General features: G+C 41.5%; 3 protein-coding genes across 4 annotated transcripts; 1 reads left to right on the top strand and 2 right to left on the bottom strand.

Annotated features, from left to right (window-relative positions):
• Positions 1-1,216: 1,216 nt before the first annotated feature.
• Positions 1,217-18,131, bottom strand: gtpbp1l (GTP binding protein 1, like). Of its 2 annotated transcripts, XM_069665558.1 has the most exons (15): positions 18,089-18,131; positions 17,577-17,767; positions 17,018-17,129; positions 12,926-13,106; positions 12,458-12,641; positions 10,939-11,103; positions 10,697-10,820; positions 10,002-10,116; positions 8,562-8,706; positions 6,350-6,532; positions 5,906-6,041; positions 5,438-5,616; positions 5,190-5,336; positions 3,832-3,882; positions 1,217-1,808 (listed from the first exon to the last, which is right to left on the bottom strand). In XM_069665558.1, exons 2-15 carry the CDS (start codon positions 17,763-17,765, stop codon positions 1,695-1,697), a joined length of 2,025 nt encoding a protein of 674 aa, XP_069521659.1. In that variant the 5' UTR covers positions 17,766-17,767; positions 18,089-18,131; the 3' UTR covers positions 1,217-1,694. The 2 variants fall into 2 exon arrangements, with proteins under 2 accessions (XP_069521659.1, XP_069521660.1); XM_069665559.1 differs by lacking the exon at positions 3,832-3,882.
• A 1,069-nt stretch (positions 18,132-19,200) lies between these two features.
• On the top strand, positions 19,201-22,871 carry lgals2b (lectin, galactoside-binding, soluble, 2b). Its single transcript, XM_069666368.1, has 4 exons — positions 19,201-19,221; positions 21,065-21,138; positions 21,293-21,464; positions 22,725-22,871. The coding sequence occupies exons 1-4, from the start codon at positions 19,201-19,203 to the stop codon at positions 22,869-22,871; spliced, it is 414 nt and encodes a 137-aa protein (XP_069522469.1).
• A 2,483-nt stretch (positions 22,872-25,354) lies between these two features.
• Positions 25,355-26,425, bottom strand: uts2r4 (urotensin-2 receptor 4). Its single transcript, XM_069665560.1, has one exon. The coding sequence runs from the start codon at positions 26,423-26,425 to the stop codon at positions 25,355-25,357; it is 1,071 nt and encodes a 356-aa protein (XP_069521661.1).
• Positions 26,426-27,218: the final 793 nt, after the last annotated feature.

The following is a 27,218-nucleotide window of genomic DNA, read 5'->3' as shown; positions in this document are numbered from 1 at the left end:
GGCTGTGTTGGAAATGACATACTTTACTAGCATAACTGCTTTGCCCAAAATGTAGCATGTAGTATGCAAACAAAAGCAAAAAGTGCAGTCTGCCAAAAATACCCGGATGTCGTACTGATTCGGAGAAAATCTCCAGTATGCATCGGACCAGTCTACCTCGCCTGCTGTATCCCACAAAGCAAAGCGCTGGTATGTCCCAGCGGCAGCTGACATGGCAGAAAGCAGCAGCATTCCAGCAGCAGGGGGCGCTGTCGCTAAAGAAGCAGCGGATGGCTTTTGCTCAGCTATTGTTTACTTTTGCTTTCCAAAACTGGCGCCTGCCGTTGCATACTGCAAAATACATTTCAACAGCTCCCTACTACAAACTACCACCCAACGCAGTATGTAGTATGTAGTAGTACATAGTATGACATTTTGAACACAGCCTGTGTCTTGGGACGTATGAAAGAAATTTGACTTCCTGCGTTTGACACGTTTGTAGCCTCGAGGCTTTCAAACTAATTTTTGTTTTATGTGCAGCCGCATTCAGATTTATAAGAAGTACAAAGACGTTTTAGTGAATTAATATGTTCTTACTTGGCTTTTGATATTAAAGGTGTGAGACGCTACACCTTTTGGATTACGCTTTGAAACACCACTTGAGTTTTTGTATAAAAGTAGTAAAAAAAATGTTGATGCATCTTTTGTACTTTTCAAACTGCAATAAAATGGAAGAAAGTTGTGCTTTTGTCTGCAGCAAAAAAACATGTGGCAGGTAAACCAAGAAGAAAGGGGGATGTTGAATCGCTTCTCTCTTGAACTGAATTTTGCAAAACGGCAATCTTGGCTCAAAACAGAAACAAGAATGATAAAATTATCTCTCTATAGCAGGATTAGGCTTGGGCGTATGAGAACAAATGCATGAGAGACCATTTTGCTCTTCATGTTCGGGACATGTTACATGACAGGTGGTGACTGGTGTCTAGCGCTCAGGTCCAGGATAGCTTGGTGATGTGATTATCAGAGTACTTTAACTACCACCAAGCAGAATGGTAGGGTAAACTGACGTCACATTTCCTTTTAGTTCTGCTCGTCACAGAGATTTAGACCCCTAATATTCTCTTCCCTTTTAGTTCAACCTATTCCCAAATAGAATTCAAACTGCCGGTCTCAGTGACAAGGAGCTTTGTAAATGAATGACTGAGGAAGTAGGCCGTGTCCAGTAGTTGAACAAACGACCGATGTGGCCGTAAGTGGCCAAAAAAAGGCTGTAAATGAAAGTTAGGTTGACGAGAACAAACAAGACTGCAGAATGAGGAGAAGACAATGAGCAACAGAAACAGGAGATTGGAGAGGGAAGGGAAAGTGACTGATGCGTCTGCTGGCTGGAAACACAGCTAATGCTTTCAAAGAAGTTCTGAAGAACTACAAACAAGATGGACACCCCCAAACATTTGTGTTTAAAAAGAAAAAGGTTATATTGTGTTATCTACAAATGGTAGAAAACTGCTATAAAACTCAAACTAAACCAAAACTTCATCTTTAGAAGCTCAAAAAAACCCCACTAAAGCTTTAAATGGACTGAATTCACTCTCTTATGTTCAAGCAACATGTGCAGTCGCTCTTTTGTTTTTAACCCACAGATGGCCGTGCAGTCACTTTCCCTCCCTGTGAAGGAGATGAGAGCTGAGGGGAGAGAAGAGAGGTTTGTGTTTTTAGGCTGTGCCCGCTGTTCCTGCAGGAACTGCTGTAGAGATTGTCGCAGCGTTCAGGCCTTTCCCTCGATGTCTCTGACCACCTCTCCTGCGTCCTCCGCCTCCAGACTTGAGCTGCAGACAGACACAAAGACCTCGGTAAGCCAGCTGTTACTTTAACGGTTGAAAATCTACTGAAGACAGACAAGGGAAACTGGTTGGTCCTCAGGAGTTACAGGTTAGGAGGCAATCTGATAAACAAAATGCATTTCTCACTTGTGCTTCAAAGTGAAAAAGGTTAAAGGGGTAAAGACTTGATTAAAGTTTGTTCCTACAGTAAGGGAAGGAATTAAATGAAAAAGGTAAATCACAACAGCTCAGGGTTTCCCACAGGAAACGTTCAGTGGAGGTGGTAAACGTCCTCATTCATTAAATATAAAAGGTCTTTTCTGTGTGATGTAGCTGTTTGACCTTTCTTAGGGGTTATTGTTATGTATAATTAAAGTGTAGTAAACTCTGCGGCTGCCCCTTAAAACGCCACAATTCAAATCAATCCAGAGGACCCCAAGTTGACTCACACTTCTGCTTTTTAGCTGGGTCATTATACAAAGAGCAATGCAGGGGCAACAGCAGGGCAGACTTTAAAGTTCACACTGAGCTCTAAATGGCCTTTTCAGTGTTCATCGTTCACCTGGATGGAGAGCCGAATTATCTGCAGAGGTCGCCTCCTCCTTTAGATCAGTAAAAACACTGATAAAGGCAGTTTCATGTCTCTAACTTTAGCTCACTAGTTTACTCAAATCCTCCGTACAGTTAAATAAAATAGGTTGAAACCAAAGTGACATGACTTCAATCAAAAAGTAATCTGTTTATAGATTCTACATAGAAATGTAGAATCTGTAGGCAGGGACGTAGATTTTAGGGACTGCAAGTGTTCTGGTTTCCGTTTTGTATTGCGCTTGTAGTCTGAGTAATATTGACCAATCACGTATCAGCAGGCTGCGGCGTATGCAGGGAAAACTGTCTGTGTGGAGAGCAAAAGCAGAGCGCCAAAAAGACTCCCATCAGCAGTCATCTAACTTCTCAATTCAACTTGAGATAATGACGCTGTGTCACGAAAGCATTCAGCGGTCAGATTTCCCGACTTCCTCAAATGCATCAGAAATGATGGCTCCGACCTCCGATCAACAAACCAGCATTTTAAAAGTAGTTTTCTTCTCCTCTCGAGGACAGTCCTGGCAAAGCTTAATTTTGACTTGTTCCTAATTTGCATCATGATGTTGTTATTTCAGCAAACTTAAGAGCCGTTAATTAAAGTCAATCACAAGAAAAAAACTGCTTCTTTTTTCTGTAAACAAAGCAGCACACGGAAAAAGGAAGTCTTGACTGGAAGTCGTTTATCGCCAACCGCTGGCAACACGCCTGGCATGTTCACCATTGTCCCAAGAGGCTATATCATACTATAGCCGATAGATTGATCAGAAAGAAACTAGATTGCTGGAAGCGTTTCAATATCCGACCAGGGCCGGAGCTTATGAAGAACTCTGATGAGCATTTCCCACAAAGGTGAAACATGAGTCTTAAAGGGGCGTGGTGCTTTACTGAAAAAAGGAGGAGGATAGTTCAACATCCATATTGAGTAGCCGAGTCTCACTCGACTAAATTCTGACAGCTGTATCATTACTGGCGAGAAGGCTCACCTCCACTATAATACACTGTGGAAAAACCTGAAGTTAAACAGCTTGGTTTCATTTGGCACCTCAAGTTAATGCCTGAACATTCTTATTTTAACTAATTGCAGCTCTTTTAAAACGGCATACTTTCAAAACCAATACAATTCTTATTATTTATTCATGACCAGGGAGAATTATAGAGGAGGTGCAAACACACAAAAAAGGGGAGGAAAAAGGACACAGGAATTCATTTCCGTCTGTTAAAGGAAAGTTCCAGCTCAGAAACAGAAGTTACAGCCTTCTTTAAAGCCCTTCTGTTGAGTGGTTTCCAGGTGTCACCCTGCAAAACTCTGAGTTTAAGTAGAAATGAGTGTGCATGCTTTCTAAACTTCAAAAAGGGAAGACACCAACAACCAAACAACATCAAAGCTTAAGAAGACAGGGACCTCGTCATGACTCCCACGGGCTGCGGAAACTTTCTTTACCTTGTTTTCCTTGTTGCCTTCTTTAACTAGAGCCTCCTCCTCTGCCACTGTCTGACGCAGCGTGCCAAGACAGGGAGAGAGGGAAGGGAGCGTAAGCAAGGGAGAAGGGAGCAGAAAAGTACAGCATTAGAGTTGAAGGAAGGAGCATGAAGGGCAGAAGTGAGAGCGGACGGGAGGGGTGAGGACGGGGTAATGGGGAATGAGGAGGGGAGTAAATGAAAAGTAATGATGAGGGAGGACAGGTGTGACCGGACGAGGGGATGAAAGCAGGATTTAATGGACAGGGTAAGAAGGCATATGACAGGAGATTTGTGAAAAAAAAGGAATTAACATGGAAGGAAGAAAAAAACACGTCATTGTGGGATGAATAGAGAAGACAGCGAAGGAGATTAAGTGGCAAATTTTAAAGACAGCTGAAGCCGAAAGAAAGCAGTTTCATGAACATCCTGCTTCAAGCACACAGTTCAGCTTGTTTCTAAGGGCCTGTGTCCACTAACATCGGCAGCTCCTTTTTTCCATACAAAACCAATGCAGTTCAGCGCTCTGCGTTGAAAATAGTTCAACTTTTCGAACACACCGCGCTTGTCAATGCAACTTCACCGTCAGCGACCAATCGAATTCAAGAAGGGGCAGGTAGCGGTGGAGAAGCTAATCCTTTCGTTTCTAGTTTCACAACTTAACTGAAGCTGGACTTTTGTTGCCAAGCAACCCAAACATTCTCCTGCACACAGGTTACTACAGATCAGCTGTTCTTTTTATAATGTACATTTATCCATTTTAAATGATCATCAACCAGTGAAATAAGAGTCTGCTGCGTGATACAGAGGTAGCAGCTCAATCAATGCCGGCATACATGGTCTGCTATAACATTAATTAACAGTATTCAGAACACCTGGCTGAGGCGGAGTGATACAAAGAGTGAACAGTCCTAGTGATGTTGTTCTCTATACTTTTGTCCAATCAGATTACTTGGTCGGAACTAACTGTTGTATAAAACAGACTTTCGTAACCTAGCAACAGTAAGTGCCGGTGAGAAGCGCTCTGAAATTGAGGTTGTGGGTGCTGCAAGCACAAAACTTGACACTAGTGGACACAGGGCCTCAAAATAAGCCAAACTGAAGCAGCGTTATGAAAAAGTTTTGGACATAATCTTGCCTTCTTTTTTTTTTAAGTAATATAAGTATAAGTAATACTGCCCTTATTACAGGAAAGAAATGTAGAACTTTTCAGGGCAAGTAAAAGCAACTAAACATTTTTTTTATCTTCTGCTTTCCCACCTGTTATTGTTCTATACTATGTAACGGTACTGACTGGACTGGGAAAAGCCATACATCACTGACTGAAATGGATTTACTCACTGGTAGCTGTGCTGTGTTCGGACTCGGCGGTCGCGCTGACGATCCGGCCTCCTCGCTGGCTGCTGTGCCGTCTTTGTAAGTCTTCTTACTGGCCTGCATCTTGGCCTGCTGGGCTTTAGCTGCCTGTGTGTTCACTGATTGAAGAAGCTGAAACCACGAGCACAGCCAGAGTCAGTTGTCCTGCATTCATGGTGTCAGCCACAGAGTGTCTGTCCTACATGGACACAAGTTACTATAAGCTCCAATACCTTTGTGATGGTGCCCACAGCTTTCGTGCGTCCTTCCCTGAACACCAGTTTCTGGTCACAGTGCAGGTACTCGGGAGTCTTGATGAAGCGGAAGTGGACTGAGGCTTTGTCTCCTGTTCGTAAACAGTCTTTGTTCATGGTGAGGATGGTGGCTGTCTGCCTGATGCTGCCACAGTGGACTGGTGTGATGGAGGAAAATAAGGAGTTCCTGTTACTCTTGGTAGGACGGTTTCAGGGATACAAAGGCTATGTCCAGATCTCTACATTTTCATTTTAAAAGGTGTTTCTCCCCACAGATACAAAAACAACCATGTTTCAAACCAAAATAGGCTTAGCGGGGTTTTCAAAGATCTCAGATGTGTGGATAAAGTTTGCAACAGCTTTTAAAACACAAACTTAGTAGGATGGGTAAAGCATGAGCTACATAATCTTCTGCATATCAAGAGATGCGACTGTGTTGCCGCTTACCCATCGCCTGGTATCTCGGGGATATCGTGGTGGGGTGGTGCAGCACCAAAATCTCCGCCTCAAACTCCCAGGTGGCCTGTGGCATCAGTTTTGGAGAAACCATCACCATGCCTTTCCTTATGGAAGAACGTTTGATCTGAAACATGGAGAGAGTGTACAAAAAAAAAAAGACAGAGGCGAGGAATGAAGTTGGAGAGAGCGTTGAAGCCAGACCCAGAATCAGAGACAGAACTCTACCTGCACCTGCACTTTGGGATTTGCATGAATTATAAAACTTATTAGAAAGTGGGGAAACTAATTCATATGCGCATCACATCCAAAAGTTTCTGAATAATTAAACTTTTCAGGAGGTTTTTAAAAACTTTTGTCAGGATGTCTATGTGCTGTTTTTGGATGTGGAAAGAGTTGGCAGGAATCTAGCGAAATAGCTCCCCCCCCACACACCTTTTTGAGGGCGAAGGACGCCGTCTGTCCCCCGCGGACCTCCCTGACAGGCATCCTCTTGCGGTGGATGGATTTAACAGCGATGGGGATGAAGGTGCCCAGGGGGTCTGGGCCTAGGAGCAGCGTGTCGTTGAGGCGTATCATTCCACGTAACGTAGTCCCAGAAACTACTGTGCCCACACCCTGCCAAGAGAACATCAATAATCACATAAATACACAGACCTCATCTGCCTCCATTAGAATGAAGCCTCGAGTGAATAGCTCTCTAAAATTGACGTCTGCACAAAAAGGATTTGTAGTGTTAACAGTCTGAGCTAGAAAACCTCACACCATATTATTGGTTTTCACAGAACATTCAAAATCTTCTCGTCATATTCAGAAAGAATTACTCTATCTATTCCATTCTCTCCACTATAAGTTGACTTCCACCCAAGCAGCGTTTGTTCCTCCAGTGCCTACATTGGTATTTTATTTTCAATCACTTAACTTCTAGAAGGTTTTGTACGTCAATAAAACATAACGGGACGATTAGAGATTTTAAGGTACGATTATAGTCTGAGGAATAATCACGGTTTCACAATTATTCATTAAGGGAGCAATTCATCCCTGGAAAAAGCCTCTGTCAGTCACAGCTGGTGTTCTCTGTAATTGATAGAAGCAATCATGTTTGAAATTGGCGCCACAGCTGTGGAGAAAGTTGGACTAACAGCTCGTGGTTACGCCCATTCTACACTTCTACAACATCCAGCGTGCATTGCACTCCTCCGTCTGAAAGGAACAGCCCAGCGAGAGACGCTGGAGTGAAATACTACCGTTTTTGCAGCAGGTAATGGCTCAGAGCGGGACAGGATCCGAAATACAACGAGACGCCATAATTTGAGGAAGTATAGTTTAGCAAGCTTGGCCTCCGTCAGATGACGCCTTTTACATAGTCTGGCGGGGGTTTTCCAGGGCCCATTGGAGAAGCAGATAGCGTCCAGCAAAGGCACAGATTGTTATTGCTGCATTTTGAAACAGAAGTAACACAGTAATCAAATAATACAGTCAAAGAAAGACAAACAAAAAGTCTATTTCCCTTTTAAGTGGGTAACATGGACCAAAAATTATCTAGTTGGCCTTTTGACTTGAACTGTTGCTGCCCTTACGGTGGATGCAACGCTTCGCTGCTCGGTCCCTCTGCTACAGCAAAGCTAATGTAGCGTAGCCTCCACATCTCTTGATAAGCACGGCACATGGAGCTGGTGCACCACAGGTGTCACTTTGTTTTCGTTCCGTGCAGGTCGCACCAAAAACAACTTGTACCGTTCGCTTTTTGAGAGTGAGACCAGAAACAAGCGGTGTAGCGGAGCCTTTACGATTAAATGAGCGTTAAGTGCGGTTAAAAGTGAAATGCTGCATCCCTAAACTGGACATGTTTTTAATCAAATTTGAATAAATTAAACATATTTTGACACATATTTGAGGCCAGAGACATAAACAAAACATTTAGCTCCATATATTTTTTTCAACTCTGTGATGAGGCGAAAGACAGAAGCTTTGCCTTTTTGTTGCAAACAGAAAACGTATGTTTTTAATTTAGATCAATTTAAACTGGGTTATGGACAGAACAGTTTCCCCCAGCCGGTTTACAGGCGCCCAAGCAACGCCACTCGTTTCACATCCCACAAAAAAAACAAAAAAAACATCAATGAACCTTGAAAGTGCTGATGCGAAAGAATAAAGCCTTAGCTTTTCTCAGCAAGAATAATGTATGTACTACCTATTGTAGTTTTAATTTTAGATCACTTTAAACAGGATTATGCTGCGGCGGCCTTTTGTCACATGGTTTTTGGAAGGGTACAGAAGCTGCATGTTTTTATATTCTGCTCTGCTGTTGAAGCACTGACAGCCTGGCTGTGCAAACAAAGATACTGTCTCTTATGTCGCTTTACATAAAGGCTTCTGACACTGGAGGAACAGATATAGTTCAGTGTTTTGCTTGAAGACACGACACTGCTGGTGGGAGACACACTGTATCTGTGATAACCTACAGGAGCAGAGAGACACTCTGCTGTGGTGTGCCCTCAGGGCCTGAACACTTGGACCACTGTCAACCATTCTGTTTGGTCTAGTTGCCTCTGTTGATAACCACTTTTATGTGTCGAGTAGAAAAGAGAGGAGCTGGAGGGGGGAAAAAGACAGCGTGTGTAGCTCCGTGTGTTTTATTTCATACCGGTACTGAGTATGTGTCGTCTATTTGGAACTCAGCAGGTTCATCGTTGCTGAAATTGGTCCTCGAGGAGAGGAGGTTGAGGAACATCTTCAGCAGGTCCATGTTCTCCCCAGTCACGTTGGAGATCTGAAAGATTGGACACATCCTGCAGAGAGGGAGTCAGACAACTGGTTTAATTACAGTTATAACAAGAAGAACACAATACCTGTAAGAAACACCAAGTTGGGACTGCTCTGCTCGTTCAAGGAAACTTAAAGACTTTAAAGTGATAATGTCGAAGATTTTCATTGAAATAAATGTCTGTTAAGTCACTATATATCACCGAATGAGGTAACACAATGGGGATGATAAGCGGCTGCTTTTCCGGTCTCTGTGTTGCGAGTAAACAGTAATCTACTATGGCTGAACAAACAAAGAAAAGATGGATGACTACAGATACAACTTCAACAACAAACTCGACGCTCAGATGAAGCAAACAGTCTGAAAAGGAAAGCGACCGTCAGCCAGGAAAATCAAGAGTTACAACCGGAGCCAACCGTGGACGTCACACATGCAGCACTGTCTGGACATCGCCAAAGACAACGAAACTGAAATCTTCGAGATTACCACATTAAGCTGTTCTGGCTGTGGCAACCCTGACAACTGACCTCCCTGAGGTCAAAATGGAAGATCCCCTATACAGACTAAATGCTAAATCAACAGATCATCATTTGAATTCTGCTTTTAGTGGAACATACTGAAACTGTTCAGTATTGTAAACAGGTGTCTCCTGAAAAGGATCTTACAACCAGTGTTCATTTTTTAATCTAGTTTTAGTCAATAAAAAGTGATCACATTTAAGTCATTACTTTTAGTTCAAACGTTTTCTCTCTCTCTTCTTCTTGTTTTCACCTGTTTGCTTCAGGTAAAGTTAAGACTTTGAATTTCAGCAGATCCTCCATACAGTAAAAGAACGATGAGGACACAGCATCTAATAGTCTGACTGAAGTAGACAGCCGATAGTCGCTCCCTGCGTGAAACGCCCCTTTTTCTTTGAGCGTGCACAAAGACTGGTTTAACAGGAAGCTCACCACCTTTGTGATACCTGTTCTCTCAACCAGGTTACCCAGTTACAGGAATGCATGGCTTGTATTTTGACAGATTAGACTCTCTGTCGGGGAAAATATGCATTTGAACATTTTCGTCCCGTCTCTTGTCATTTACAAAAACAAAGGTTTTTATTACCAGCCATCTATTTTAAGCTCGTCAATGTCTCGTCATTGTCAGGGAAAAAGGCCGTTGATGAACATTTAGCGCCATAATTTCGTTAACGAAATTAACACTGCTGACAACCTGTCTGAATAAAGGTCTAAAACTTAATATGTAGCTTTCTTTCACATCTGATTTTTATTCATCTCCTTCTGTGTAAGTTTGACAGTTGATGTCGGTCTTTGTATTTACCTCTCAGAGCTGAAGTTGGAGGCTGTGACGATGACATCATCTTTGTTCTGGACCAACACGGGGATTTTTCTGCAGCCGGGTGACTTTAATAACCTCTGTAACAATTTTAGCGTCTCTACAGACAAACAACACAAAAAAACAAATCAGCACAAGACTCAGGACATGAGTAACTCTCCACACAAGAAAAGAAGCACAATTAGGAAACAAGAGAAATGGGCCTTAATTAGGGACAGCCTTTTATTTCGAACTTCCCTATTTAAAAAGCATATTTAATCATATTTTAGCAAACAAACTTGTTTTCTAAATTGTTCCCACTTGCTTTGTTAAATTGCTGTTTTTGCTTATTTAACTACTCCTCCTTTTGTTTCGCATTAAAACCTTTCCAGCAGTTTGTGGGTACAAATGTTAACCTACCCTGAGAGACTTTTACAGTAAGTAAGTGTTGGGTTTCCTAACTCATTAAACACAGCCAAGTAGTGTACAGAGCAGGACATTATTCTCACTGATAACTGAGTTTTTACAGTGTTTGAAGTCTGAATAACAGGAACTTACAGCAGTAACTTATCTTACTTTGTCAGGGGATAAAATGTGATGCTAGTTATTTGATAGCTCTGCAGTTTTATAGCTTCTTTGGGGATATATCAGTAAAACTACTATGATTTAAAAAGGCACTGTAGTAGCAGTCGTTTGTTTACCTTGCAGGATGTTGGCTGGACACATGTCTATCTTTGTAACAACAACAAACACCGGCACATTTAGAGCAAGAGCCAGACCCAGGTGCTCTTTGGTCATGCCAACGATGCCAGCGTTACTGCCGACCTAAGACAAGAGAGGTGAGGGAAACAGAAGAGGGTTGTCTTTAATCGTTTCTTCTCGGTTTTCTGTGATGTCTGAATTATAAAATAAAAAACTTTGACAACCCTTCTCCCTCTCTCACCATGAGCATGCAGAAGTCAGGCAGGTGTCCCGTCATGCCGAAGACCGTGGTCTTGAGGTATTTCTCGTGGCCGGCCAGGTCAATGAAGGTGATGACTTTTGAGGATTTCTCACAGATCTTAGTCCAGTCTAGACCGCCGCCGTGGCTGTCTGGCTTATTCACAACCTAAAGGAACAGAAGTAGACAGACAGAATAGAAGGTGACTTACACCGAATGGGAGAGGAATTACCGTATTGGTCCGAATACAAGACGTTTTTTCCCCCTTGAAATAAAGTACATCTGAAAAAATGGGGGCGTCTTATATTTGGGGTCACAACAGTTGACGGCGCCACTGAGAGCAGCCATCACAACTACAGAGCCAGGGGAATGAAAGATGGAGAGACACGGTGGTTGTCCGAAACAAATGACTCAAAGGTCGGCCAAGTTAACCAACAACTGAGGTTTAAGATCATTGTTGTCACAGAGTGTAATGGCCGAAAATGGCGAGCCCAAAAAGATTACGGGCCACCGTAGCACCGTGTAGCCCCGCATCTAGCCGTAGAGCTCCGTGCCCCGTCCTCCTGTGCTCTCAGCACCCTTCGCACCTTGGTTAAATTCCTGGGAGTCACCCAGAACCAGCCGTACCGCCGCGTCCAGTCTAACCTAACAGATAGTAACAGAGAAAATCGTACCGCGGTTCTCAAAGCAGCTGCTTCTAGGAGACAGGAGAGTGTGTGAGTGTGTTACTGAAAAACGGGCCCATTACCAGAGCTGTCATCCGGCTGTTTCAAGACTGCTCGACAAAAGATATCGAAAAACGTGATTTTATTTAAAAAGGTAAAATAAAATTGTTTTCCTCATAAAAAACAAATCTGGTCTTCAAAAAGTCTTTTTTGAAAAAATGTGTCTTTAAAAGGGGGGTCGTCTTATAATCAGGGTCGTCTTATAATCAGGGTCGTCTTATATTCGGACCAATACGGTAAAACAAGCACAGAATATAACTCCAAAAAAAGAGAAACAGATGCACACATGGAAAATGTTTTTCACTATTACATAAACTCGTTGTGTTTCAGACCATTTGCTTGGACTCCCCAACACATGCACACTAAAGCTTAATTGGTCAACTCTGGTCTCTAGTGGAAGGTCTTATGAGTCAAAACAAGTTTGCCTGAAGCCTTTTGAACCAATTATCTAAAAGAAATCATGAAAAACAACTACCAAGAGAGAGAGCGTGTGCTGTGAGCGCTCACAGGAGATAGTAGACACTGCGTCTTACAGAGTACTTACTGAAGTTATTAACGTAAGGGGGAATAACTTTATAAAAGGCAAGAAGTAAACATTTGTATGACAATTTAATATGATTTTCTATTGTATTTATTGAGCTATACCAAGAGTTGAAACTGGTATTAGGAAACATGCATTTTTATTTTAACTAAATTGTCAGCATACAGAAAGTTCCTTACCCTTTCTCCTATACATGTGATTCGTGTTTGAGACTCTACTAAAATCTACGTTTCGTTCTCATGCAACAGAAGCTCACCTGTCCCTCCTGGTCAAAACCCAGAATGTCGTTGCCCACACTGCTCGTCCTGCCGCTCTCCATCTCGTGTTTGTGTCTGAAGAGCTTCTGGCGAGCGAAGCCTCTGCCGTTGTCCAGCTCGCCGTGGGTCAAAACCCCCAGCAGAGTGCTCTTCCCTGCGTCCACATTGCCGACCACTGCCACTCTGTGGAGATAAGACGAAGGAGAATATGGAGTGAGCATACAGGCATCGAAAACACGAGTAGGTATATTTTAGGGAGGTAGATAGACATATATACTCCATGCCTGTGAGTGCTTTAAGTAAGACTGAACCTTGGTTATCGGCTGCTATTCTGCTAGTGTATCTGTCCGTTTGTGTTCTTGTAACATTGCTCTTTTTATCCCAGCTGTATATTATGAATCCCCAGCTCCGCAGTATAAACACAGACTCAATGAAATAAAATTCAGAGAATGAATATCACGGTTTACCTGACTTCCAGGAAATCCTGCTCCCCCACACGCCTGCGGATGAGGTAGTCTCGAAGCTTGCCGCCGGTGTCTGCCCTCTCCCTCAGCGGGATCAGGTCAGCCTCGATCTGCTCACACAGCGACCTCACTGTGGCTACCGACGCCTCCATGTCCTTCTCATCCAGACCATAGTCACCTCCGTCTAAACAGACAGAAAAGGGGGCGGCATTAGGGAGGAGGGCAAAAGAGAGACCAAATCGTGTTTTTATCATCGAAGAAATATCTCCAAAATTCGTTCTTTTTTTAACATTTAAAGACACAGAGACGATTTTACATGCTTTTATATCATCACGCCTCGATTACTGCAACAGCCTTGTTACCTGCCTGCGTCAAAGATCCATTGATTGACTTCAAACTGTACAGAACTCTAACCACAACTAAAGAGTACGACCACATCACTCCTGTTGTAGCATCTTTACACTATTTTCCGATTTTACGGATTACTTTTAAGTCTCTCCACGGCCTTTCTCCCAGCTATATCTCAGATGTTTTAGTACCATACGAGCCAACGCGTACGCCGAGATCCTCGGGCAGAGGTCTTCCGTGTGTACCAAATGCCAGACTGAAAACTAAGGGGGACAGAGTTTTTGCTGTGAGGGCTCCGAAGCTCTGGAACGACCTGCCCGAGGAGATCAGGTCAGCTGAGTCAGCGATCTCTTTTAAACCACTTCTTAAGACATACTTTTATCGGTATCTTGTATCTACTTAAATTTTATTTTTTTTAGAATTCATTTAAAATAATTGTATGTCTTTTAGAGTTCTTTTAAATGAATTTTATATATTTGTTAAATGAATTGTTATTTTAATATCTGCCTTTGATTTAATGACCTGTCTGTTTTACTTCATGACCTGTTTGTTTTGCTTTGCTGCCTTTGTAAAGCACTTTGTAACTTAAATAAAGGTGTGGGCAGCCACAAACTGGCTGCAGGAGATCCTTGTGTGTTTAATCCTGTTTAATGTGATGTAATAAAAACCATAGCCTTTAAGTTTTTCAGATTTCGGGGATATGAAGCAGTTGAAAATAGACTTATCTCAAAAATGTAAATAGTTCAAATAACATATGAGTAAATCTTTTTGTCAAGTTCCTCTCAGATTTGTTTTGGATTCATATGTCTTGTGTGTTTTTGTAGCAAAATCTAACTAAAAAACAAACAGGTTTTGTATTTATAATTTATGACACAATTTCAATAGTTTATCATTTATTTATAATTTATTTACTTAAATAACCAAGGCCTAACTTGTACAGATATTAGGAATAAGAAGCATTTAAAGACGCATAAGAAAATTACATAAAAATGAGGCATTTCTATTTCTGAATTTTTTGTGTTAAAAACAGCCGGCTGCTCGTTTATTGATACGTCTTTCTTTAGTATTTTCTCTGTCAAAACACCGAGCACAAATACACTACGAGTAGGAGAATAGGAGTTTTTTTAACTGAAGCAAATGTACGTTAGGCCAACAGTCGTCAGCAGTTTCTCCCCTTCTCAAGTAGCTCACTTCTGCCTCTCAATATAAACACCAGAAACCCCCAACACACACTGTACCACTAACTGACCACAGAGTCCAGTTATGACTCCCAGGAAACTGAAACAACCGTCCAGGTCAGTAGGCCAATCAGCGAGCTGCTCGTCCAGCCAGCCAGCCAGCCAGACAGACATGAACTGGTGAACTAATGACAGGCTGTCCCAGTGCTGAGTAAGGTAAAATGATACCCCTTTCACACATGCACTTTGACCCGCCAACAGCCACATGGGTCACACATGTTGCTGCAACAGGCAGAAATAACTCTGGTGGCCAACAAAAGCCCTCGTGTCAGTGTGCGGGGAGGGTGTCTGAGAATGAAAGCTAAACAGCAAACAAATGCGGTCGGCTGCCTGGGGGGACACACAGCTGACAGATGTGATAACTCGGCTAGTACACACTGGTGTCACGGCCTTTCTCGATTGAAACACGAAAAAAAAACTGCATTCCCCAGATACTTTTACAGAACAGTAGCAAACGCTGCCATGCCTGAGATGTGTAAATGCAATAATCTCTTTGGGACGCACGTCACATTATCAACATCTCCCCTGGGAAATTAAAACCGGTCTTCACACAAGGTGATTGTAGATTTAGCCTTGAGGTTCCCTTTACTGGTGAAAGGTCTAAAGTCTATGGTGCCATCTATTGGATATGTCGACCACACACACCAGATGACTAAAATCATTACTTTGCTGACCAACGTACCAACGTACATATTTCAGAAGTGTGTGTCATTGTGTAACTTTTTAGTCTATTTAGCCTTCGTGCCTGTGTTTGTGCTTATTTGTATTTCTTTTAATGTTTTTTAAGCAAGAATCCAGCCAATGACCGCATATGAAATTAGCCTGCTTGGGCAAGTTTGGCACCTTTACATGGTGGACACAAGTGATCATGGTAATTCATATGAATTGTCCATTCCTAATTAAAATAACCACGAAGCACACATTTTTCAAGGTTCAAAATGTCTGCAGTACGGCAGTTTTTCAAAGTTTCCCAAACGGACAGCAAGGCTGATTTCATTTGATGTATTTGTTCTGTGTATTCGGTAAAATTTGCCCTAGTTGTGGCTTTTGTCAGGATTGTCTCAGACCATCATCCAAGGCTGTCGTATGAATATTAGTTTTTCTTATTTGAAAGAAAATGTTAGATACAAATAAATATGGCATTTTGTACAGAACCTAAGTTTAAGTAGTTTTCTTATTTCTGCATCTGCCAGTGGGCCACTACAATAACAGTAGGCAAGATATCAATTCCACTACAGGGCAGACTTGATGTTCTCTGCAAGTAGGTGAAAAAAAAAACATGTGCATAATATATCCGTATCGAAATCGGCAAAAAGGGATGGAAAATATCGGCATATCGGATATCTGCAAAATATCCGATATCGTGCATCCCTTAAATGTATTTCTTTTAATGTTTTATAAGCCACAAGCCAGCCAATGACTGCATATGAAATTAGCCTGTATGGGTAAATTTGGCATCTTTACATGGTGGACCTAAGAGATCATGTTAATTCATACGCAATGTCCCAGTGTCAGTTCCTCAATAAAATAACCATGAAACAAACATTGTTTATAATGTAATTATATCCCACAGTTTAAGTGCTCACAGTTTCTGTGCAAGACAACTTTCAATAACATGCTATTAACATCAGTTAGCTAAATCTAGTTGATAAATAACTTCTGTCCCCTTTCACAGTAATGAATACTTCTTATTTTGATAGCTATTATTTGTGACTGTCGGGCAAACAGTTGATGTACATGCAGAGAAAGTCTAGAGGTTAGTAGATTATCAGTAAAGGTGTAATCAGAGCAGATAACACAGGAGGGGTTGTACCAGGACAACACACTGTACACACACACACTCCCGACTCCACCAAATGACTCCAGTTACAGCGCAAACATTTCCCTCCTTCTAAATGTAAGGAACAAAGTGTAACTACAACTACATACAGGCATTTGCTCCAGACATACAGCAAATAACTGTCTGAATCTCAACACTCTTAAGCGAGCATATAAATGATCCACTAAAAATCCCTTAAAACCAAACCAAGCTCATTAAAAATAACAAATCATATACTTTGTTTTATCAAGCGGCAAAGCAATCTTGGAATCTATCAGCTACTGTTGGACAAAGATTCAGCCTCAGGGGGTTTTGGCTAGTATTGGATGGCTTTTGATGTCGCAGGCAGATTTCCCAATAACCGATAAATCCATACATCCAGGCCTAGACTTCTTTGTTTACACTCCTTCTAGTAACTTGATATAATATCTATGAGGTCTACAAACCGACACCTATCTGCGCACATATGCAAAAGCGGTTGCATGTGGTATAATACCTTTCACTTGTTTTGCTCTCCACACAGACTTTTGTCCCACATACGACCAAAGCCAGCTCAAACGTGACTGGTCAAAACTATTAAGACAACAAGCTAAAAGCATGGTGCTTCAGACACCAAGTCTCTCGCCAGCTGATTATTTATTAATATGTAGTTCTGTTTAAATAGATTACTTCAAAGTCAGTTACTCTTACCTGAGCCCATTCCAACCACGTAGATCGTCTCTCCACAGCCCTCATCTATCAGCTCCCTCAGGTGCCTCAGTAATGAATCATACTGTTCCCCTGTTGGACTCACAAGAACCATCTGCAAAGCAAGAGATGGGGAAAATAACAACAGAGAAAAAGTCTCATGTGAGTGGTTTGAAATCTCAACTTCAACAAGTAATTGCAAATATTAGCTTTGATTTCAAGGCTATGTCCCTGCAGTTGCAAATCAGTCATTTAATGTGACAATGTTTTGTTATTTGAGTCTGATGTCCTTGACTGCTCCTGCAAAATGTGCACACAGTAAATATACCCCGTGAGGATAGCTTGCCAGCTGGTTGCAGTTACACATGCATACATATATACGTGTCACCCTCTTGGTGTTTTGCACAGCCAGCAAAAAATGGACTGTGTGCAGCTTACATGCAACAGTCCTTTTTTAAAAATATAACTGCAGTGCATTGGACAACCAAACCAAAACAAAAACTGCTTGAGTGGAAAATCCCAAAACTTAGCATTTCTATGTTAAATTTACAGCGAGGCCCACCTTGCTGCTTAGATCTAAATGATCCGCGGACTCGCCGTTTGTACCCTCGGCGTCTTCGAAGCCCTCTCCGCCGGATGGGTCGTCCGCACATCCCTGGTCCGGTGCAAACATACAAGCGGGCACTATAGACTCTGCTGCTGGTATTGCACCCGGGCATGCCGCTGGTTCTGTCGCCGATAACGACGCCATTTCTAGAAACAGATACAATGCAAACGTAGCACAATAAATACACTTACTCGTCTCATTTGCTTGGTTCCACCAACAAACCATTAGCCGTTAGCAAAGACAGAAAGTTAGGTTGGTATCGCATCTAGCTAGCTAGCTCATGCTAACCAAACATCGAACTTGCTCTAATAATATCTAACACTCTTAAAATGGTAAAATAACAATATAATAATAAATCGCCATAGCCGTTAAAATGTCAACTACATAATCAAACTTTTGGATATCTAACTGGTAATTGAAATTAAACGATTTAGATAAAGGAATCTCTTATAAAAATGAAGACATACCAGAAGTTGCTAGCTAGCACACAAGCTAACTTGGTGTTTATTCTAGTTAGCTTCGGTTTCTGGTGACTGCATGTTTGACACGCCCATCATAAAATGGGGACAGGGGATTGGCTACAGTACTCAAAGCCACGCCCACTGTGTGACGCTCGGGTGAAATCCTGACCTACTTTCAGACACTAGCACCCACGTTCACACTCACATAGATGTCAATAATTCGAAAAACGTTAAAAGTTATAAACCTATTGTTTTTTAATTGCAGTTAATTTTGTATACAGCAGATAAAAAATCCACTCTCTTCTGTTTATAAAAACAAAAATCTTTGTGTTTCTTACTGTTTCTTGTGTATTTGTGGTTGATAATTATGGGCATTGAAAATTAACTACTTGGCTTATAAACAGCTTGTAAAAGAAGCCCATTGCCACATACTACTAAATTTCAAGACTGACTTATCTGCTATGCTAAATATCAATAAAATACATTGGTCTCATGAAAGTCTCATTCATACAAAGTTTTTACATTTGTAATTCTAATTTTATATAGTTTTCTGTATTTATTATTATATTATATATATATATATATATTATTATAGAGTTGTATGCTATTATGATGAATTTTGCAATTCACAATTAGAAAAAAATAACTGAATGTAATTACATTACAAATAAAAAATGATCATAACAGGAAAACTGACTCTCCTCAAAGCCTTAGTGACAAATACAGACCAACCAGTCTGCTGTTCCCCCTCACCTTTTATACCCTGCTTCCTTGTACCAATCCGGGTGAAGCTCTGTAATCAGTGCAAAGTTGCTTCAGGTGGAATCAATCACCCCTCACCTGTTGTTCAACGAGACTAAACCATGTTTAAACAAAATACTAAATTTGCCTTAACAGGTCTAACCAAAACATACATATTATGAAAGAAGTAAATAAAGTAAATATTATTTTCTTTTTTTAAAACAAAAATAAGTTAATAAAAAAAATCACATCAACATTTACACATTTATATACAAACATAAACCTTGATGAACGAGCGAGAGGAATGTTTACCTTCCCGTATCATCATTTATTTCAGGTGGTTTCTTTACAGACTGGCAAAGGTGACTGAGGTCTCCATGAAGATCACTTGCATAAGAGTAACTTAAAAAAAAAAAGGTCATTATACTGATAGCCCTCTTTTTACATTATATACAGAGCAAATACTCGGTAGTCTACAAACACAGAACAATGATAAACTAATGAGTAAATGAGTAGCCAATAATGTAATTAGCTCTGAAGATAGTGTGACTTTGCTTCTGAAGGTTAAACAAATAGTGTGTCAAAGCATGCCAAGCTAATAAGGGGGCTATTAGAACAATTAACTTTGAAATCAATTCAATTTAATCACATACAGTTTTTAAAACAGAAATCTGTATCCTGCATCCGATAATATGAAGCAGAACAGAGACTGAGTGGTGTCATCGAGGTTAAAATATCCTCTTGTGTGATTTATTAGTCATTTTTTACAATCCTCTCCCCCAACGGTCGCTTCCTGCTTCCAGCGTCAGCACTGTTATATAAACCACTCACCTGCCTGCAGAGCGCTGTCACTCGAGGCACACCCAGCTGAAGACAGCCACGATGGTAAGCGCTTCATTCATAGGACATTTCTTTAGCGTGTTTGTTTGACAGGCCAGAATAAATAGGTGGGGTTAAGATAGGTCAACTTTGTCCTGAATATCAGTGTGTTATACTTAGCATCTTTAAGCATTCAACAGTTCATTTTTTTTAAACTATTTTACAAATATTTGCACTTAATGTATATTCAACATCCCTCTCTGTTGCCATATTACACGTCTAAATTGACACACTGTATATCTTACTGTCAGAAGTTTGTCTTTATGATTGCATTTTAAATGTATATATAAAATGACACTGAATTACACAATTTTGTAAAGGTCTTGATGGCTTAATTCTAAGTCAGCAGAACAGAGAAACAACAATGGTACTATAAACATTTTACTAAGTTTTTGCAGGTATATTTATTTTTATCGATGTAGTTTTTATCTTGTTGATCATTTACCATTTATTCTAGGGACACAGAGATAATATGCATGGGAAAAAACCAAAGCATCGCAAAAGAATGAAAAATATCAAGCAAGAAAGTGTTTTTGCTTTATCTATAATAAGTTACATTTCTCAAAATCAAAAAGTATAAAGTCTTGAGCCCCTTTAATATAGAGGCTAAAGACAATATAAAGCTGGGATGACGTACAGTTCTAATAAATAGTTTGAATGACTCATTCCCACAGGAATTAATAAAGTATAACTGAACTTAATTATTCTCCAACACTTTACCTAAACAGTCAATGATAAACCAGAGCTGATCTGAGATAAGGCATGACTTCAAGCACTATAATGCGGATGCTATGATGGACTGCTTTGGGTGTGGTATATAGGGTTCAGGACGTTGAAGTCCATGTGCAACTATCATGTGATGCCCTGCATACAGATAGGAAGAACAATAGTGAATGGTATTTATTGCATTAACGATTACACATTTAGACAGGCGTGTAAGTGGTGCCTTCCAGGGTCTTCAGATCTAATGGCCATCTTTTTTATGGTTTTATTGTCTCTATAACGACCACATGCAAGGGACAAACACGGCACCTTCCTGTTTCCATACTTTATAGCCGAGGTGTACTGTTCCACCCTGGTTGATCATCAACAGCTAAGATAAGAACACTGAGGATCATCGATTTTCCCACCAGAGTACACTGTGCACACAATAATTTGACTTTGAAATGATATGAAAGTATAAGCCCAAAAGAAATATCTTAAATTGCACGCGAAAGATTGACACAAGGAACAAAACAGTTGGTTGTTGACACTAAGCGCTGCATTGTGAACTCTCTCCTCAACGGCGAGACTAATGATTTGGTTCAAAAATGTGTTGATTTAAATAAATCAAAATTTCTCTTTATCATTTCCTTTTTACAGAAAGTCACGGACATGACATTCAAGGAGGGCCAGGAGTTCAAGATCCGCATCAAGCCCAGTGAGGACTGCAACTCGTAAGTTCTCCCCAGAAGACATCCAGTTCTAAAAACGCATCAGGCAGTTTCGCTTAAAATCAAAGACTCACTTACATTTCATTAACAGGAAGTCGACGTAGTGTCTCTTTGTCATGGCTCTCTTTTGATCTCTGTGCACATCTGTCATCTGCAGCTTTTCCATCAACATCGGTCACGATCCTGACAACATCGCCATGCACTTCAACCCTCGCTTCGACGCGGGCGGTGACACCAACACCATCGTCTTTAACACCCTGTCGGGGGGAAGCTGGGGTGATGAGCTAAGAGAGGAAAACTTCCCCTTCGTGCGTGGGGAGGAATGCAAGGTGTGATGGGAGTGTATGAGGGTGTTTGTCAGTCGTCTGTAACCTCTCAGACTTCTGTTTGTTCGACAGACTATAGAGGAACAGTCAAACAAGTAGATCAAGTATTCATTTATACAAGGCTTAAAATGTAAATAGCGAGACTTTGAAACTAGGTCAAGCAAATTTTGAGAAACCAGCAAGGAGCAAGAAAAAAAGATAAAACTACGAGATAAAACTTTAATACACATACACTGTGTTCTTAAGCCTGAATTAAAGGGAAACAACACAAAAAATACATAACAAGTAATAGTAGTATTAAAAATCACAAGCAGCGCCCAGTTAGTGACGCGTTTTCCATCACCCAGCAGTGGTTGGTCTGCCAGAGAGGGTAGGCGGAGCTAAGCGGCTGCTTTTCCGCTCTCTGCAAGTGTTGTGAGTAAACAGTAATCTACTATGACTGAACAAACAAAGAAAAGATGGATGACTACAGATACAACTTCAAAAATAAGTGAAAATCCAAAGAAAAAGAAACAAACTCGACGCTCAGATGAAGCAAACAGTCTGAAAAGGAAAGCGACCGTCAGCCAGGAAAATCAAGAGTTACAACCGGAGCCGTTTATCGCCATAGGTGTCGCCAAAGAGACGTAACTGAGATCTACGACAATAACATTATAAGCGCTAATGCACAAAGATTGTAATCATTAACATTTTAAAGAACTTGCGTCCACTCTTGATTCAGGAGTAAATTAATAAAGTGAAATGATCATGTTTCTATACACCAGGTTAAGTAGATTATAAAGAGAACTGTGGCAACAGAGGTAATATCACAATAAACTGTGTTCAGAAATGTGTTTTCCTTACATAACTTGACAACATAACATTCCTATAATGATTTCATACCACATTTTGCAGTGTATAAAACGCAAATGTTAAAAATATCCCCTTCCAGAGGCAAATTTGTCATTGCTTTCAACAAATGAAGCTGCATTCCTCTGGTATTATCGTTGTTTTAACAACAAAGGCTCAAAGCTGCTGTCAGTGTGACTACAGTTCACATGTGCTGTATGTGCTGTAAGTGGGGTCAACAGACAATGAACCACAATCAAAGGGGTTTATAGCCTCATAAACCCTCATAGCCATTGCTAGATAGAGATAGTCTTACCTTTGTGTAGCAACCATACTTACGTACATCACATACGTCTCTTATTCTTTTGTTGTATGAGTTAAACTGAAACTGAACGTTACATTTTCTCTTTCTCTCCTTTGCCTTACGATCTCCAGTTTTACATCAACCTCAGCATGGAACATTTCTACATCAAGCTCCCTGACGGCACCATGCTCAACTTCCCCAACCGCCTGGGTGACGTCAAGTACAAGTACTTCAACATTGGCGGGCAAGCAAGGATCATCGGCATCAAGATCAAGTAGAGGTTGAACTCTCAAACCTTGACTTCTCACCCGTCCACCTGTTTCTTTGTTGCTGATATAGTCTGTTTTACAATACCAACCCCTGGCCTGAAGATAACACTTGAAATGTATAGCAATAGGTAGTGCTGATGTTGTAATAAGAGCAAATGGCCTGGAGAGGGAGGCACAGCACATCCAACCTCAGTGTGTCTGCTTCACGTCTCATCAGTCCCCGGGTTTGTCAATAAATGCTTTGAAAGAACAAGAGCGTCATCTTTGCCTCTCTCTTCATCTCTCACTCTCTGACACAAATACAACACAGTGTAGATCATCTCCAATGTAGAGTTTTAATTAACAGTTCCAAATTAACTCTATACACAGATATTATAAGAAATCTGAAAAAAGGCAATATGTACACTTGCACCAGTTAAAAAGAAAAACATCTCTTATTTAATGAGTTGTATCTTTTATGATAACCTTTATATGTGCTCCCAATTCTGAACCCATTCAGAGAGAGTGTGACCTCACTCTGACTCTAAGTCAGGGTTTATTACGGGTGCTTTTAATACAGATTAATCCGTTAGGTGGTGAGATGGGACAAAGAAGTTTTGGGTCCAATCCTGATTCCCAACTTTGCCCCACTCCTAGTTCTGGAGTGCCCTCAAAGGGTTAGCTGCAGTCTGAAATGTGCCCCAAAGGGTTGTGGGTATAAATCTAGCCTTATACATATGACATGAAAATAACTGTACTGTTAATAACTAATCGTTATTTACGTGTAAGTTTTATCAACATCTTTTACAACTAGTTATCTCAAACGCTTCTTAAAATTATTCTTTTGCATCTTCATTAAATTATTCACAACCCTTCACAAGGACACAAGCTTCTTTTCCTGCACCTGTAGCCATGTTCATGTTACACTGACTCAACTTGCAAAGCATTCTGGGAATTTTATTCCACCACTGTTCTGAGTCTGCGTCTGAAAACGCTCTGAGCCAAAACAGAGGGCCTTAGATCAGGTTAGAGTTTGAATCTGCTTCAGTGCAAGCAAAACAAGAAGTAGTTAAGCCAGTGCATGTAAGGAATCTAAAAAGATGTGTCAATATAAATATCAGATATGAGTCCCTGTAGCTGCATGATAACCACAAGTCAATTTCTTTTTTGCATTGTTCTGCATGAATCTGGATTTGTTAAAACCGCTTAGTGAAACAAAAGTGGCCACAACGCTAATATGCAACGTGAACACAGAATATAGGAAGAGAAAAGAACAGGAAGTATCATTCGGGCTTGTAGTGAAAATGTGGTCAATATAAATATCAACTGAACTGTAAGGATAGAGCAGATAATAGAGGGTTATACAGGATAATGCAAAAGGAAGTACAATATGAGACAGAGGTGAGATGAAGCACATTCTACGCAGACAATTTGCAGCAGGACTCAAAGAAGCCACGGCCCGAGGCTGAGGAATGTGACACGATGCATCCACATTCCCTGGAGGGAATCTTTACGTGTGTCGAAGGTGGATGGCAAAGGAAGCCTCAGGGCCCGATCAGACAGAGCACGTTTTGGAGGCTGTAAAACGCGAGGCGCATCGCACTGCCTTTTTTGTTGAAGCCTACGGTTAAAAAAACAGAGCAGCTCGATGCGCCTTTTTTTCTACTGTTGTTAAGGCATTTTCTACTGACAGTAGGCCCACCTCTACATTCATCCGACTGCACAATGAGGAAAAAAAGTGACGTGGGACGCATTTCTGCTTTGAGTTGAAGTCTTTTCAACTTGAGGGGCTCGGAGTGTTTCCTCAAAAACGTGAGGCGCACAGAACTGAAAAATGCGAGGCGCTCTGCAACGTAAAAGCAGCGCGCAAAAAGCCTCTCACTGAAAACAATGACAAATAAGCCCCAGCTGCTATAATGCGTTCTGTCTGATCGGGCCCTTAAGGAACAATTTAAGATTTGCTACTGCAATTGCAAAGTAATTGATTGGTACGATGAATTATCAGAACAATTGGAAATCTTGTGGAAAAACCTTGTTATGCTAACCATATTTAACTTGGAAAATACACTCCCATTTGAAACCAAGGATCAGTAGCTCAAAGTTCCAATCAAATGTGTATTCACACTGTCAAAATGATATCATTGACGTCACGGTGCTAAAATGTTAGATTATATAAAAGAGGACAATTAAAAAGAAGTACACAAATCAAATATTATCATATTATTGTCCTTCGTGCTGTTTGCTAACATGAAAGTCTGACAGCAAGCCTTTGGTTGGAGGGCAAACATCCACCTGCTGTGCTGAATTGCACACAATCCTCAACAGCTCTTTGTCAACAGAGCTGCAAATGTACGCAGTACATAGTTTGTTGAAAGTGCTACGTCAGATAACAAGCGTCTCAAAAAAAGTCCTATTCCAGTCAAAATTACTGGAACACAAATGTATTTTCTGATGAGGGGTCCAGAACATTTTCTCACTGAAGTGTCAATGCTCAGTAATCCTTTATTCATCCACTACAGGTCGTGCAGTGGCGTAGTCACAGCTGACCCAGGGTCAGCCCTGCTTGACCCAACAGACTGACCTTTCTGGGCCAAGTAATCTTTATAGTTCCTGGTGAGTAGCGTGTAAAGAAATGGATTGATACAGCTGTTCCCATAGGTCAGACATGTGACAAAGAAATTCACATAATTATGCGTAGCTGAAGACATAGATCTGAGGGACTCTGGAGAAAACAGTTTGGCTAGCTGCCATCCCCAGAAAGGCAGGAAACAAGCCCAGTAGGCCACTACAATGCTAAAGATCATCGATACCACTTTTTGTTTAAGTCCTCTCCTCCTAGCAGACCGGCTGCTACCTCCTAACCTAGCTTGCGCTGCCCAGTAGCGCCTGGCTAGCCCAATATACAACCCAACGATTACCAATCCAGGAACCAAGACACTTGTAAGAAACAGGACGGTGATATACGCCTTGAAGGGTTCAGGAGTCCAGGTAGGGAAGCAGATCCTCTTAACCAAACCAGCCGCAGTTGGTTTTCCCTCCCTAAGTCGTATCATTACCATCATGGGGAGTGTTAGCACGAACGCTAACCCCCAGATGATCCCTGCTGCTAGCTTTCGATTGCGAGAGGATGACCTGTGTGCGCTGAAGGGCTTAGCCACGGCACGGTAGCGCTCCAGGCTCATAGCAACCAAAATGAAGACGCTTGCGTGCATGGTGAGGAGGTCCAGACTAAGCAGGATGCGACAGCCGGCCTCACCGAACAGCCAGTCGTGGGCGAAGTAAGTGCAGACCACAAAGGGGATGGTGGAGAGGTAGAGCAGGTCGGCCAGAGCCAAATTGATGATGTAAACGTACATGGAACCCGTCCGTCGCAAAGCTGCTGAACGTGTGATAATGAGAGTGTATGTGTTGCCTGCCACACCCATAGCGCACATGATCATCAGTGTGGCACCGAGCAGGGACGTCACCCAAAGGCCACCGCTGCCTCCACCACTGGCACTCTCCTGGGAGCCTGCATCTTCAGCCCCTGGGCTCAGGACAAGTCCCAGCTCTGGTGTGATGGTGGCATTAGGAGTGCAGTTCATCGCAGGTTCACAAAGGTCAGAGGTCAGGCTCCTAATGTTTAGGAGCCAATTTACACAGAAAAATAACTAGAAGGGTTGGCTCATGCATTAAATTGGAGAAGCCTTAATAATTGAAGACAGCCAACGATTGCAAAGACAGACATTTTTGAAACTATGTCCCAAATGATCCAGGTGAGCCAACCTGAGTTGAAGCTAAATCCAAAAAATAGCATTAATGAGCAAAAGGTGAAAGAGAAAAAAACAACTATTTATTCCACACAGAAATTCTCAGTCACTGACATTGCTAGCAGCTTCAGTGACGACTCAGCTGCCTCTGGCTTGTAGCGCCAAGCCCCAAATATCTGGTCCGCCACACATCCATGATCCCATATTCCTCCAAAATCGAAAGTATGAAAGCCTCCAGCAAAGATTTAAGCCATCCAGAATCCTCAGACGTGAGAGATATTCTCAGTTACAGAGAGCAGGGATTTCTCTGTTGCGCTTCGGGGCTGAAGTAGATCTGACAAGGGTCACTGGGAGCAGCAGAGTCGTTCCATGAGTCGGCACACCTCTTCAAAATCTGTGATAGCAAACTCCCGCAGTGCAGATGTGGACTTTCAGAAAACTTCAGCTATTGATATTTCCAGGATGATTTTTCTTTGAGGGATCAGTTCCAATAATTGAACATGAAAGAAATATTTCAATCTCCTTTTCTCTATCCATGTCCACTGTGGAGTTGACAGTGCATGTCCAGTTTTGATTCAATTTCCAGTCTTGGTTGAATCGCCTGTGGTATTACATCCTGTAAGGGTGC

This window comes from Semicossyphus pulcher, unplaced genomic scaffold, assembly GCF_022749685.1.
Source record: "Semicossyphus pulcher isolate SPU_LCO1_2020_fin unplaced genomic scaffold, fSemPul1.0.p SCAF_17, whole genome shotgun sequence".
NCBI lineage: Eukaryota > Metazoa > Chordata > Actinopteri > Labriformes > Labridae > Semicossyphus > Semicossyphus pulcher.
Note: the sequence above shows the minus strand (reverse complement) of the source record. Positions and strands in the feature narration are given on the sequence as shown.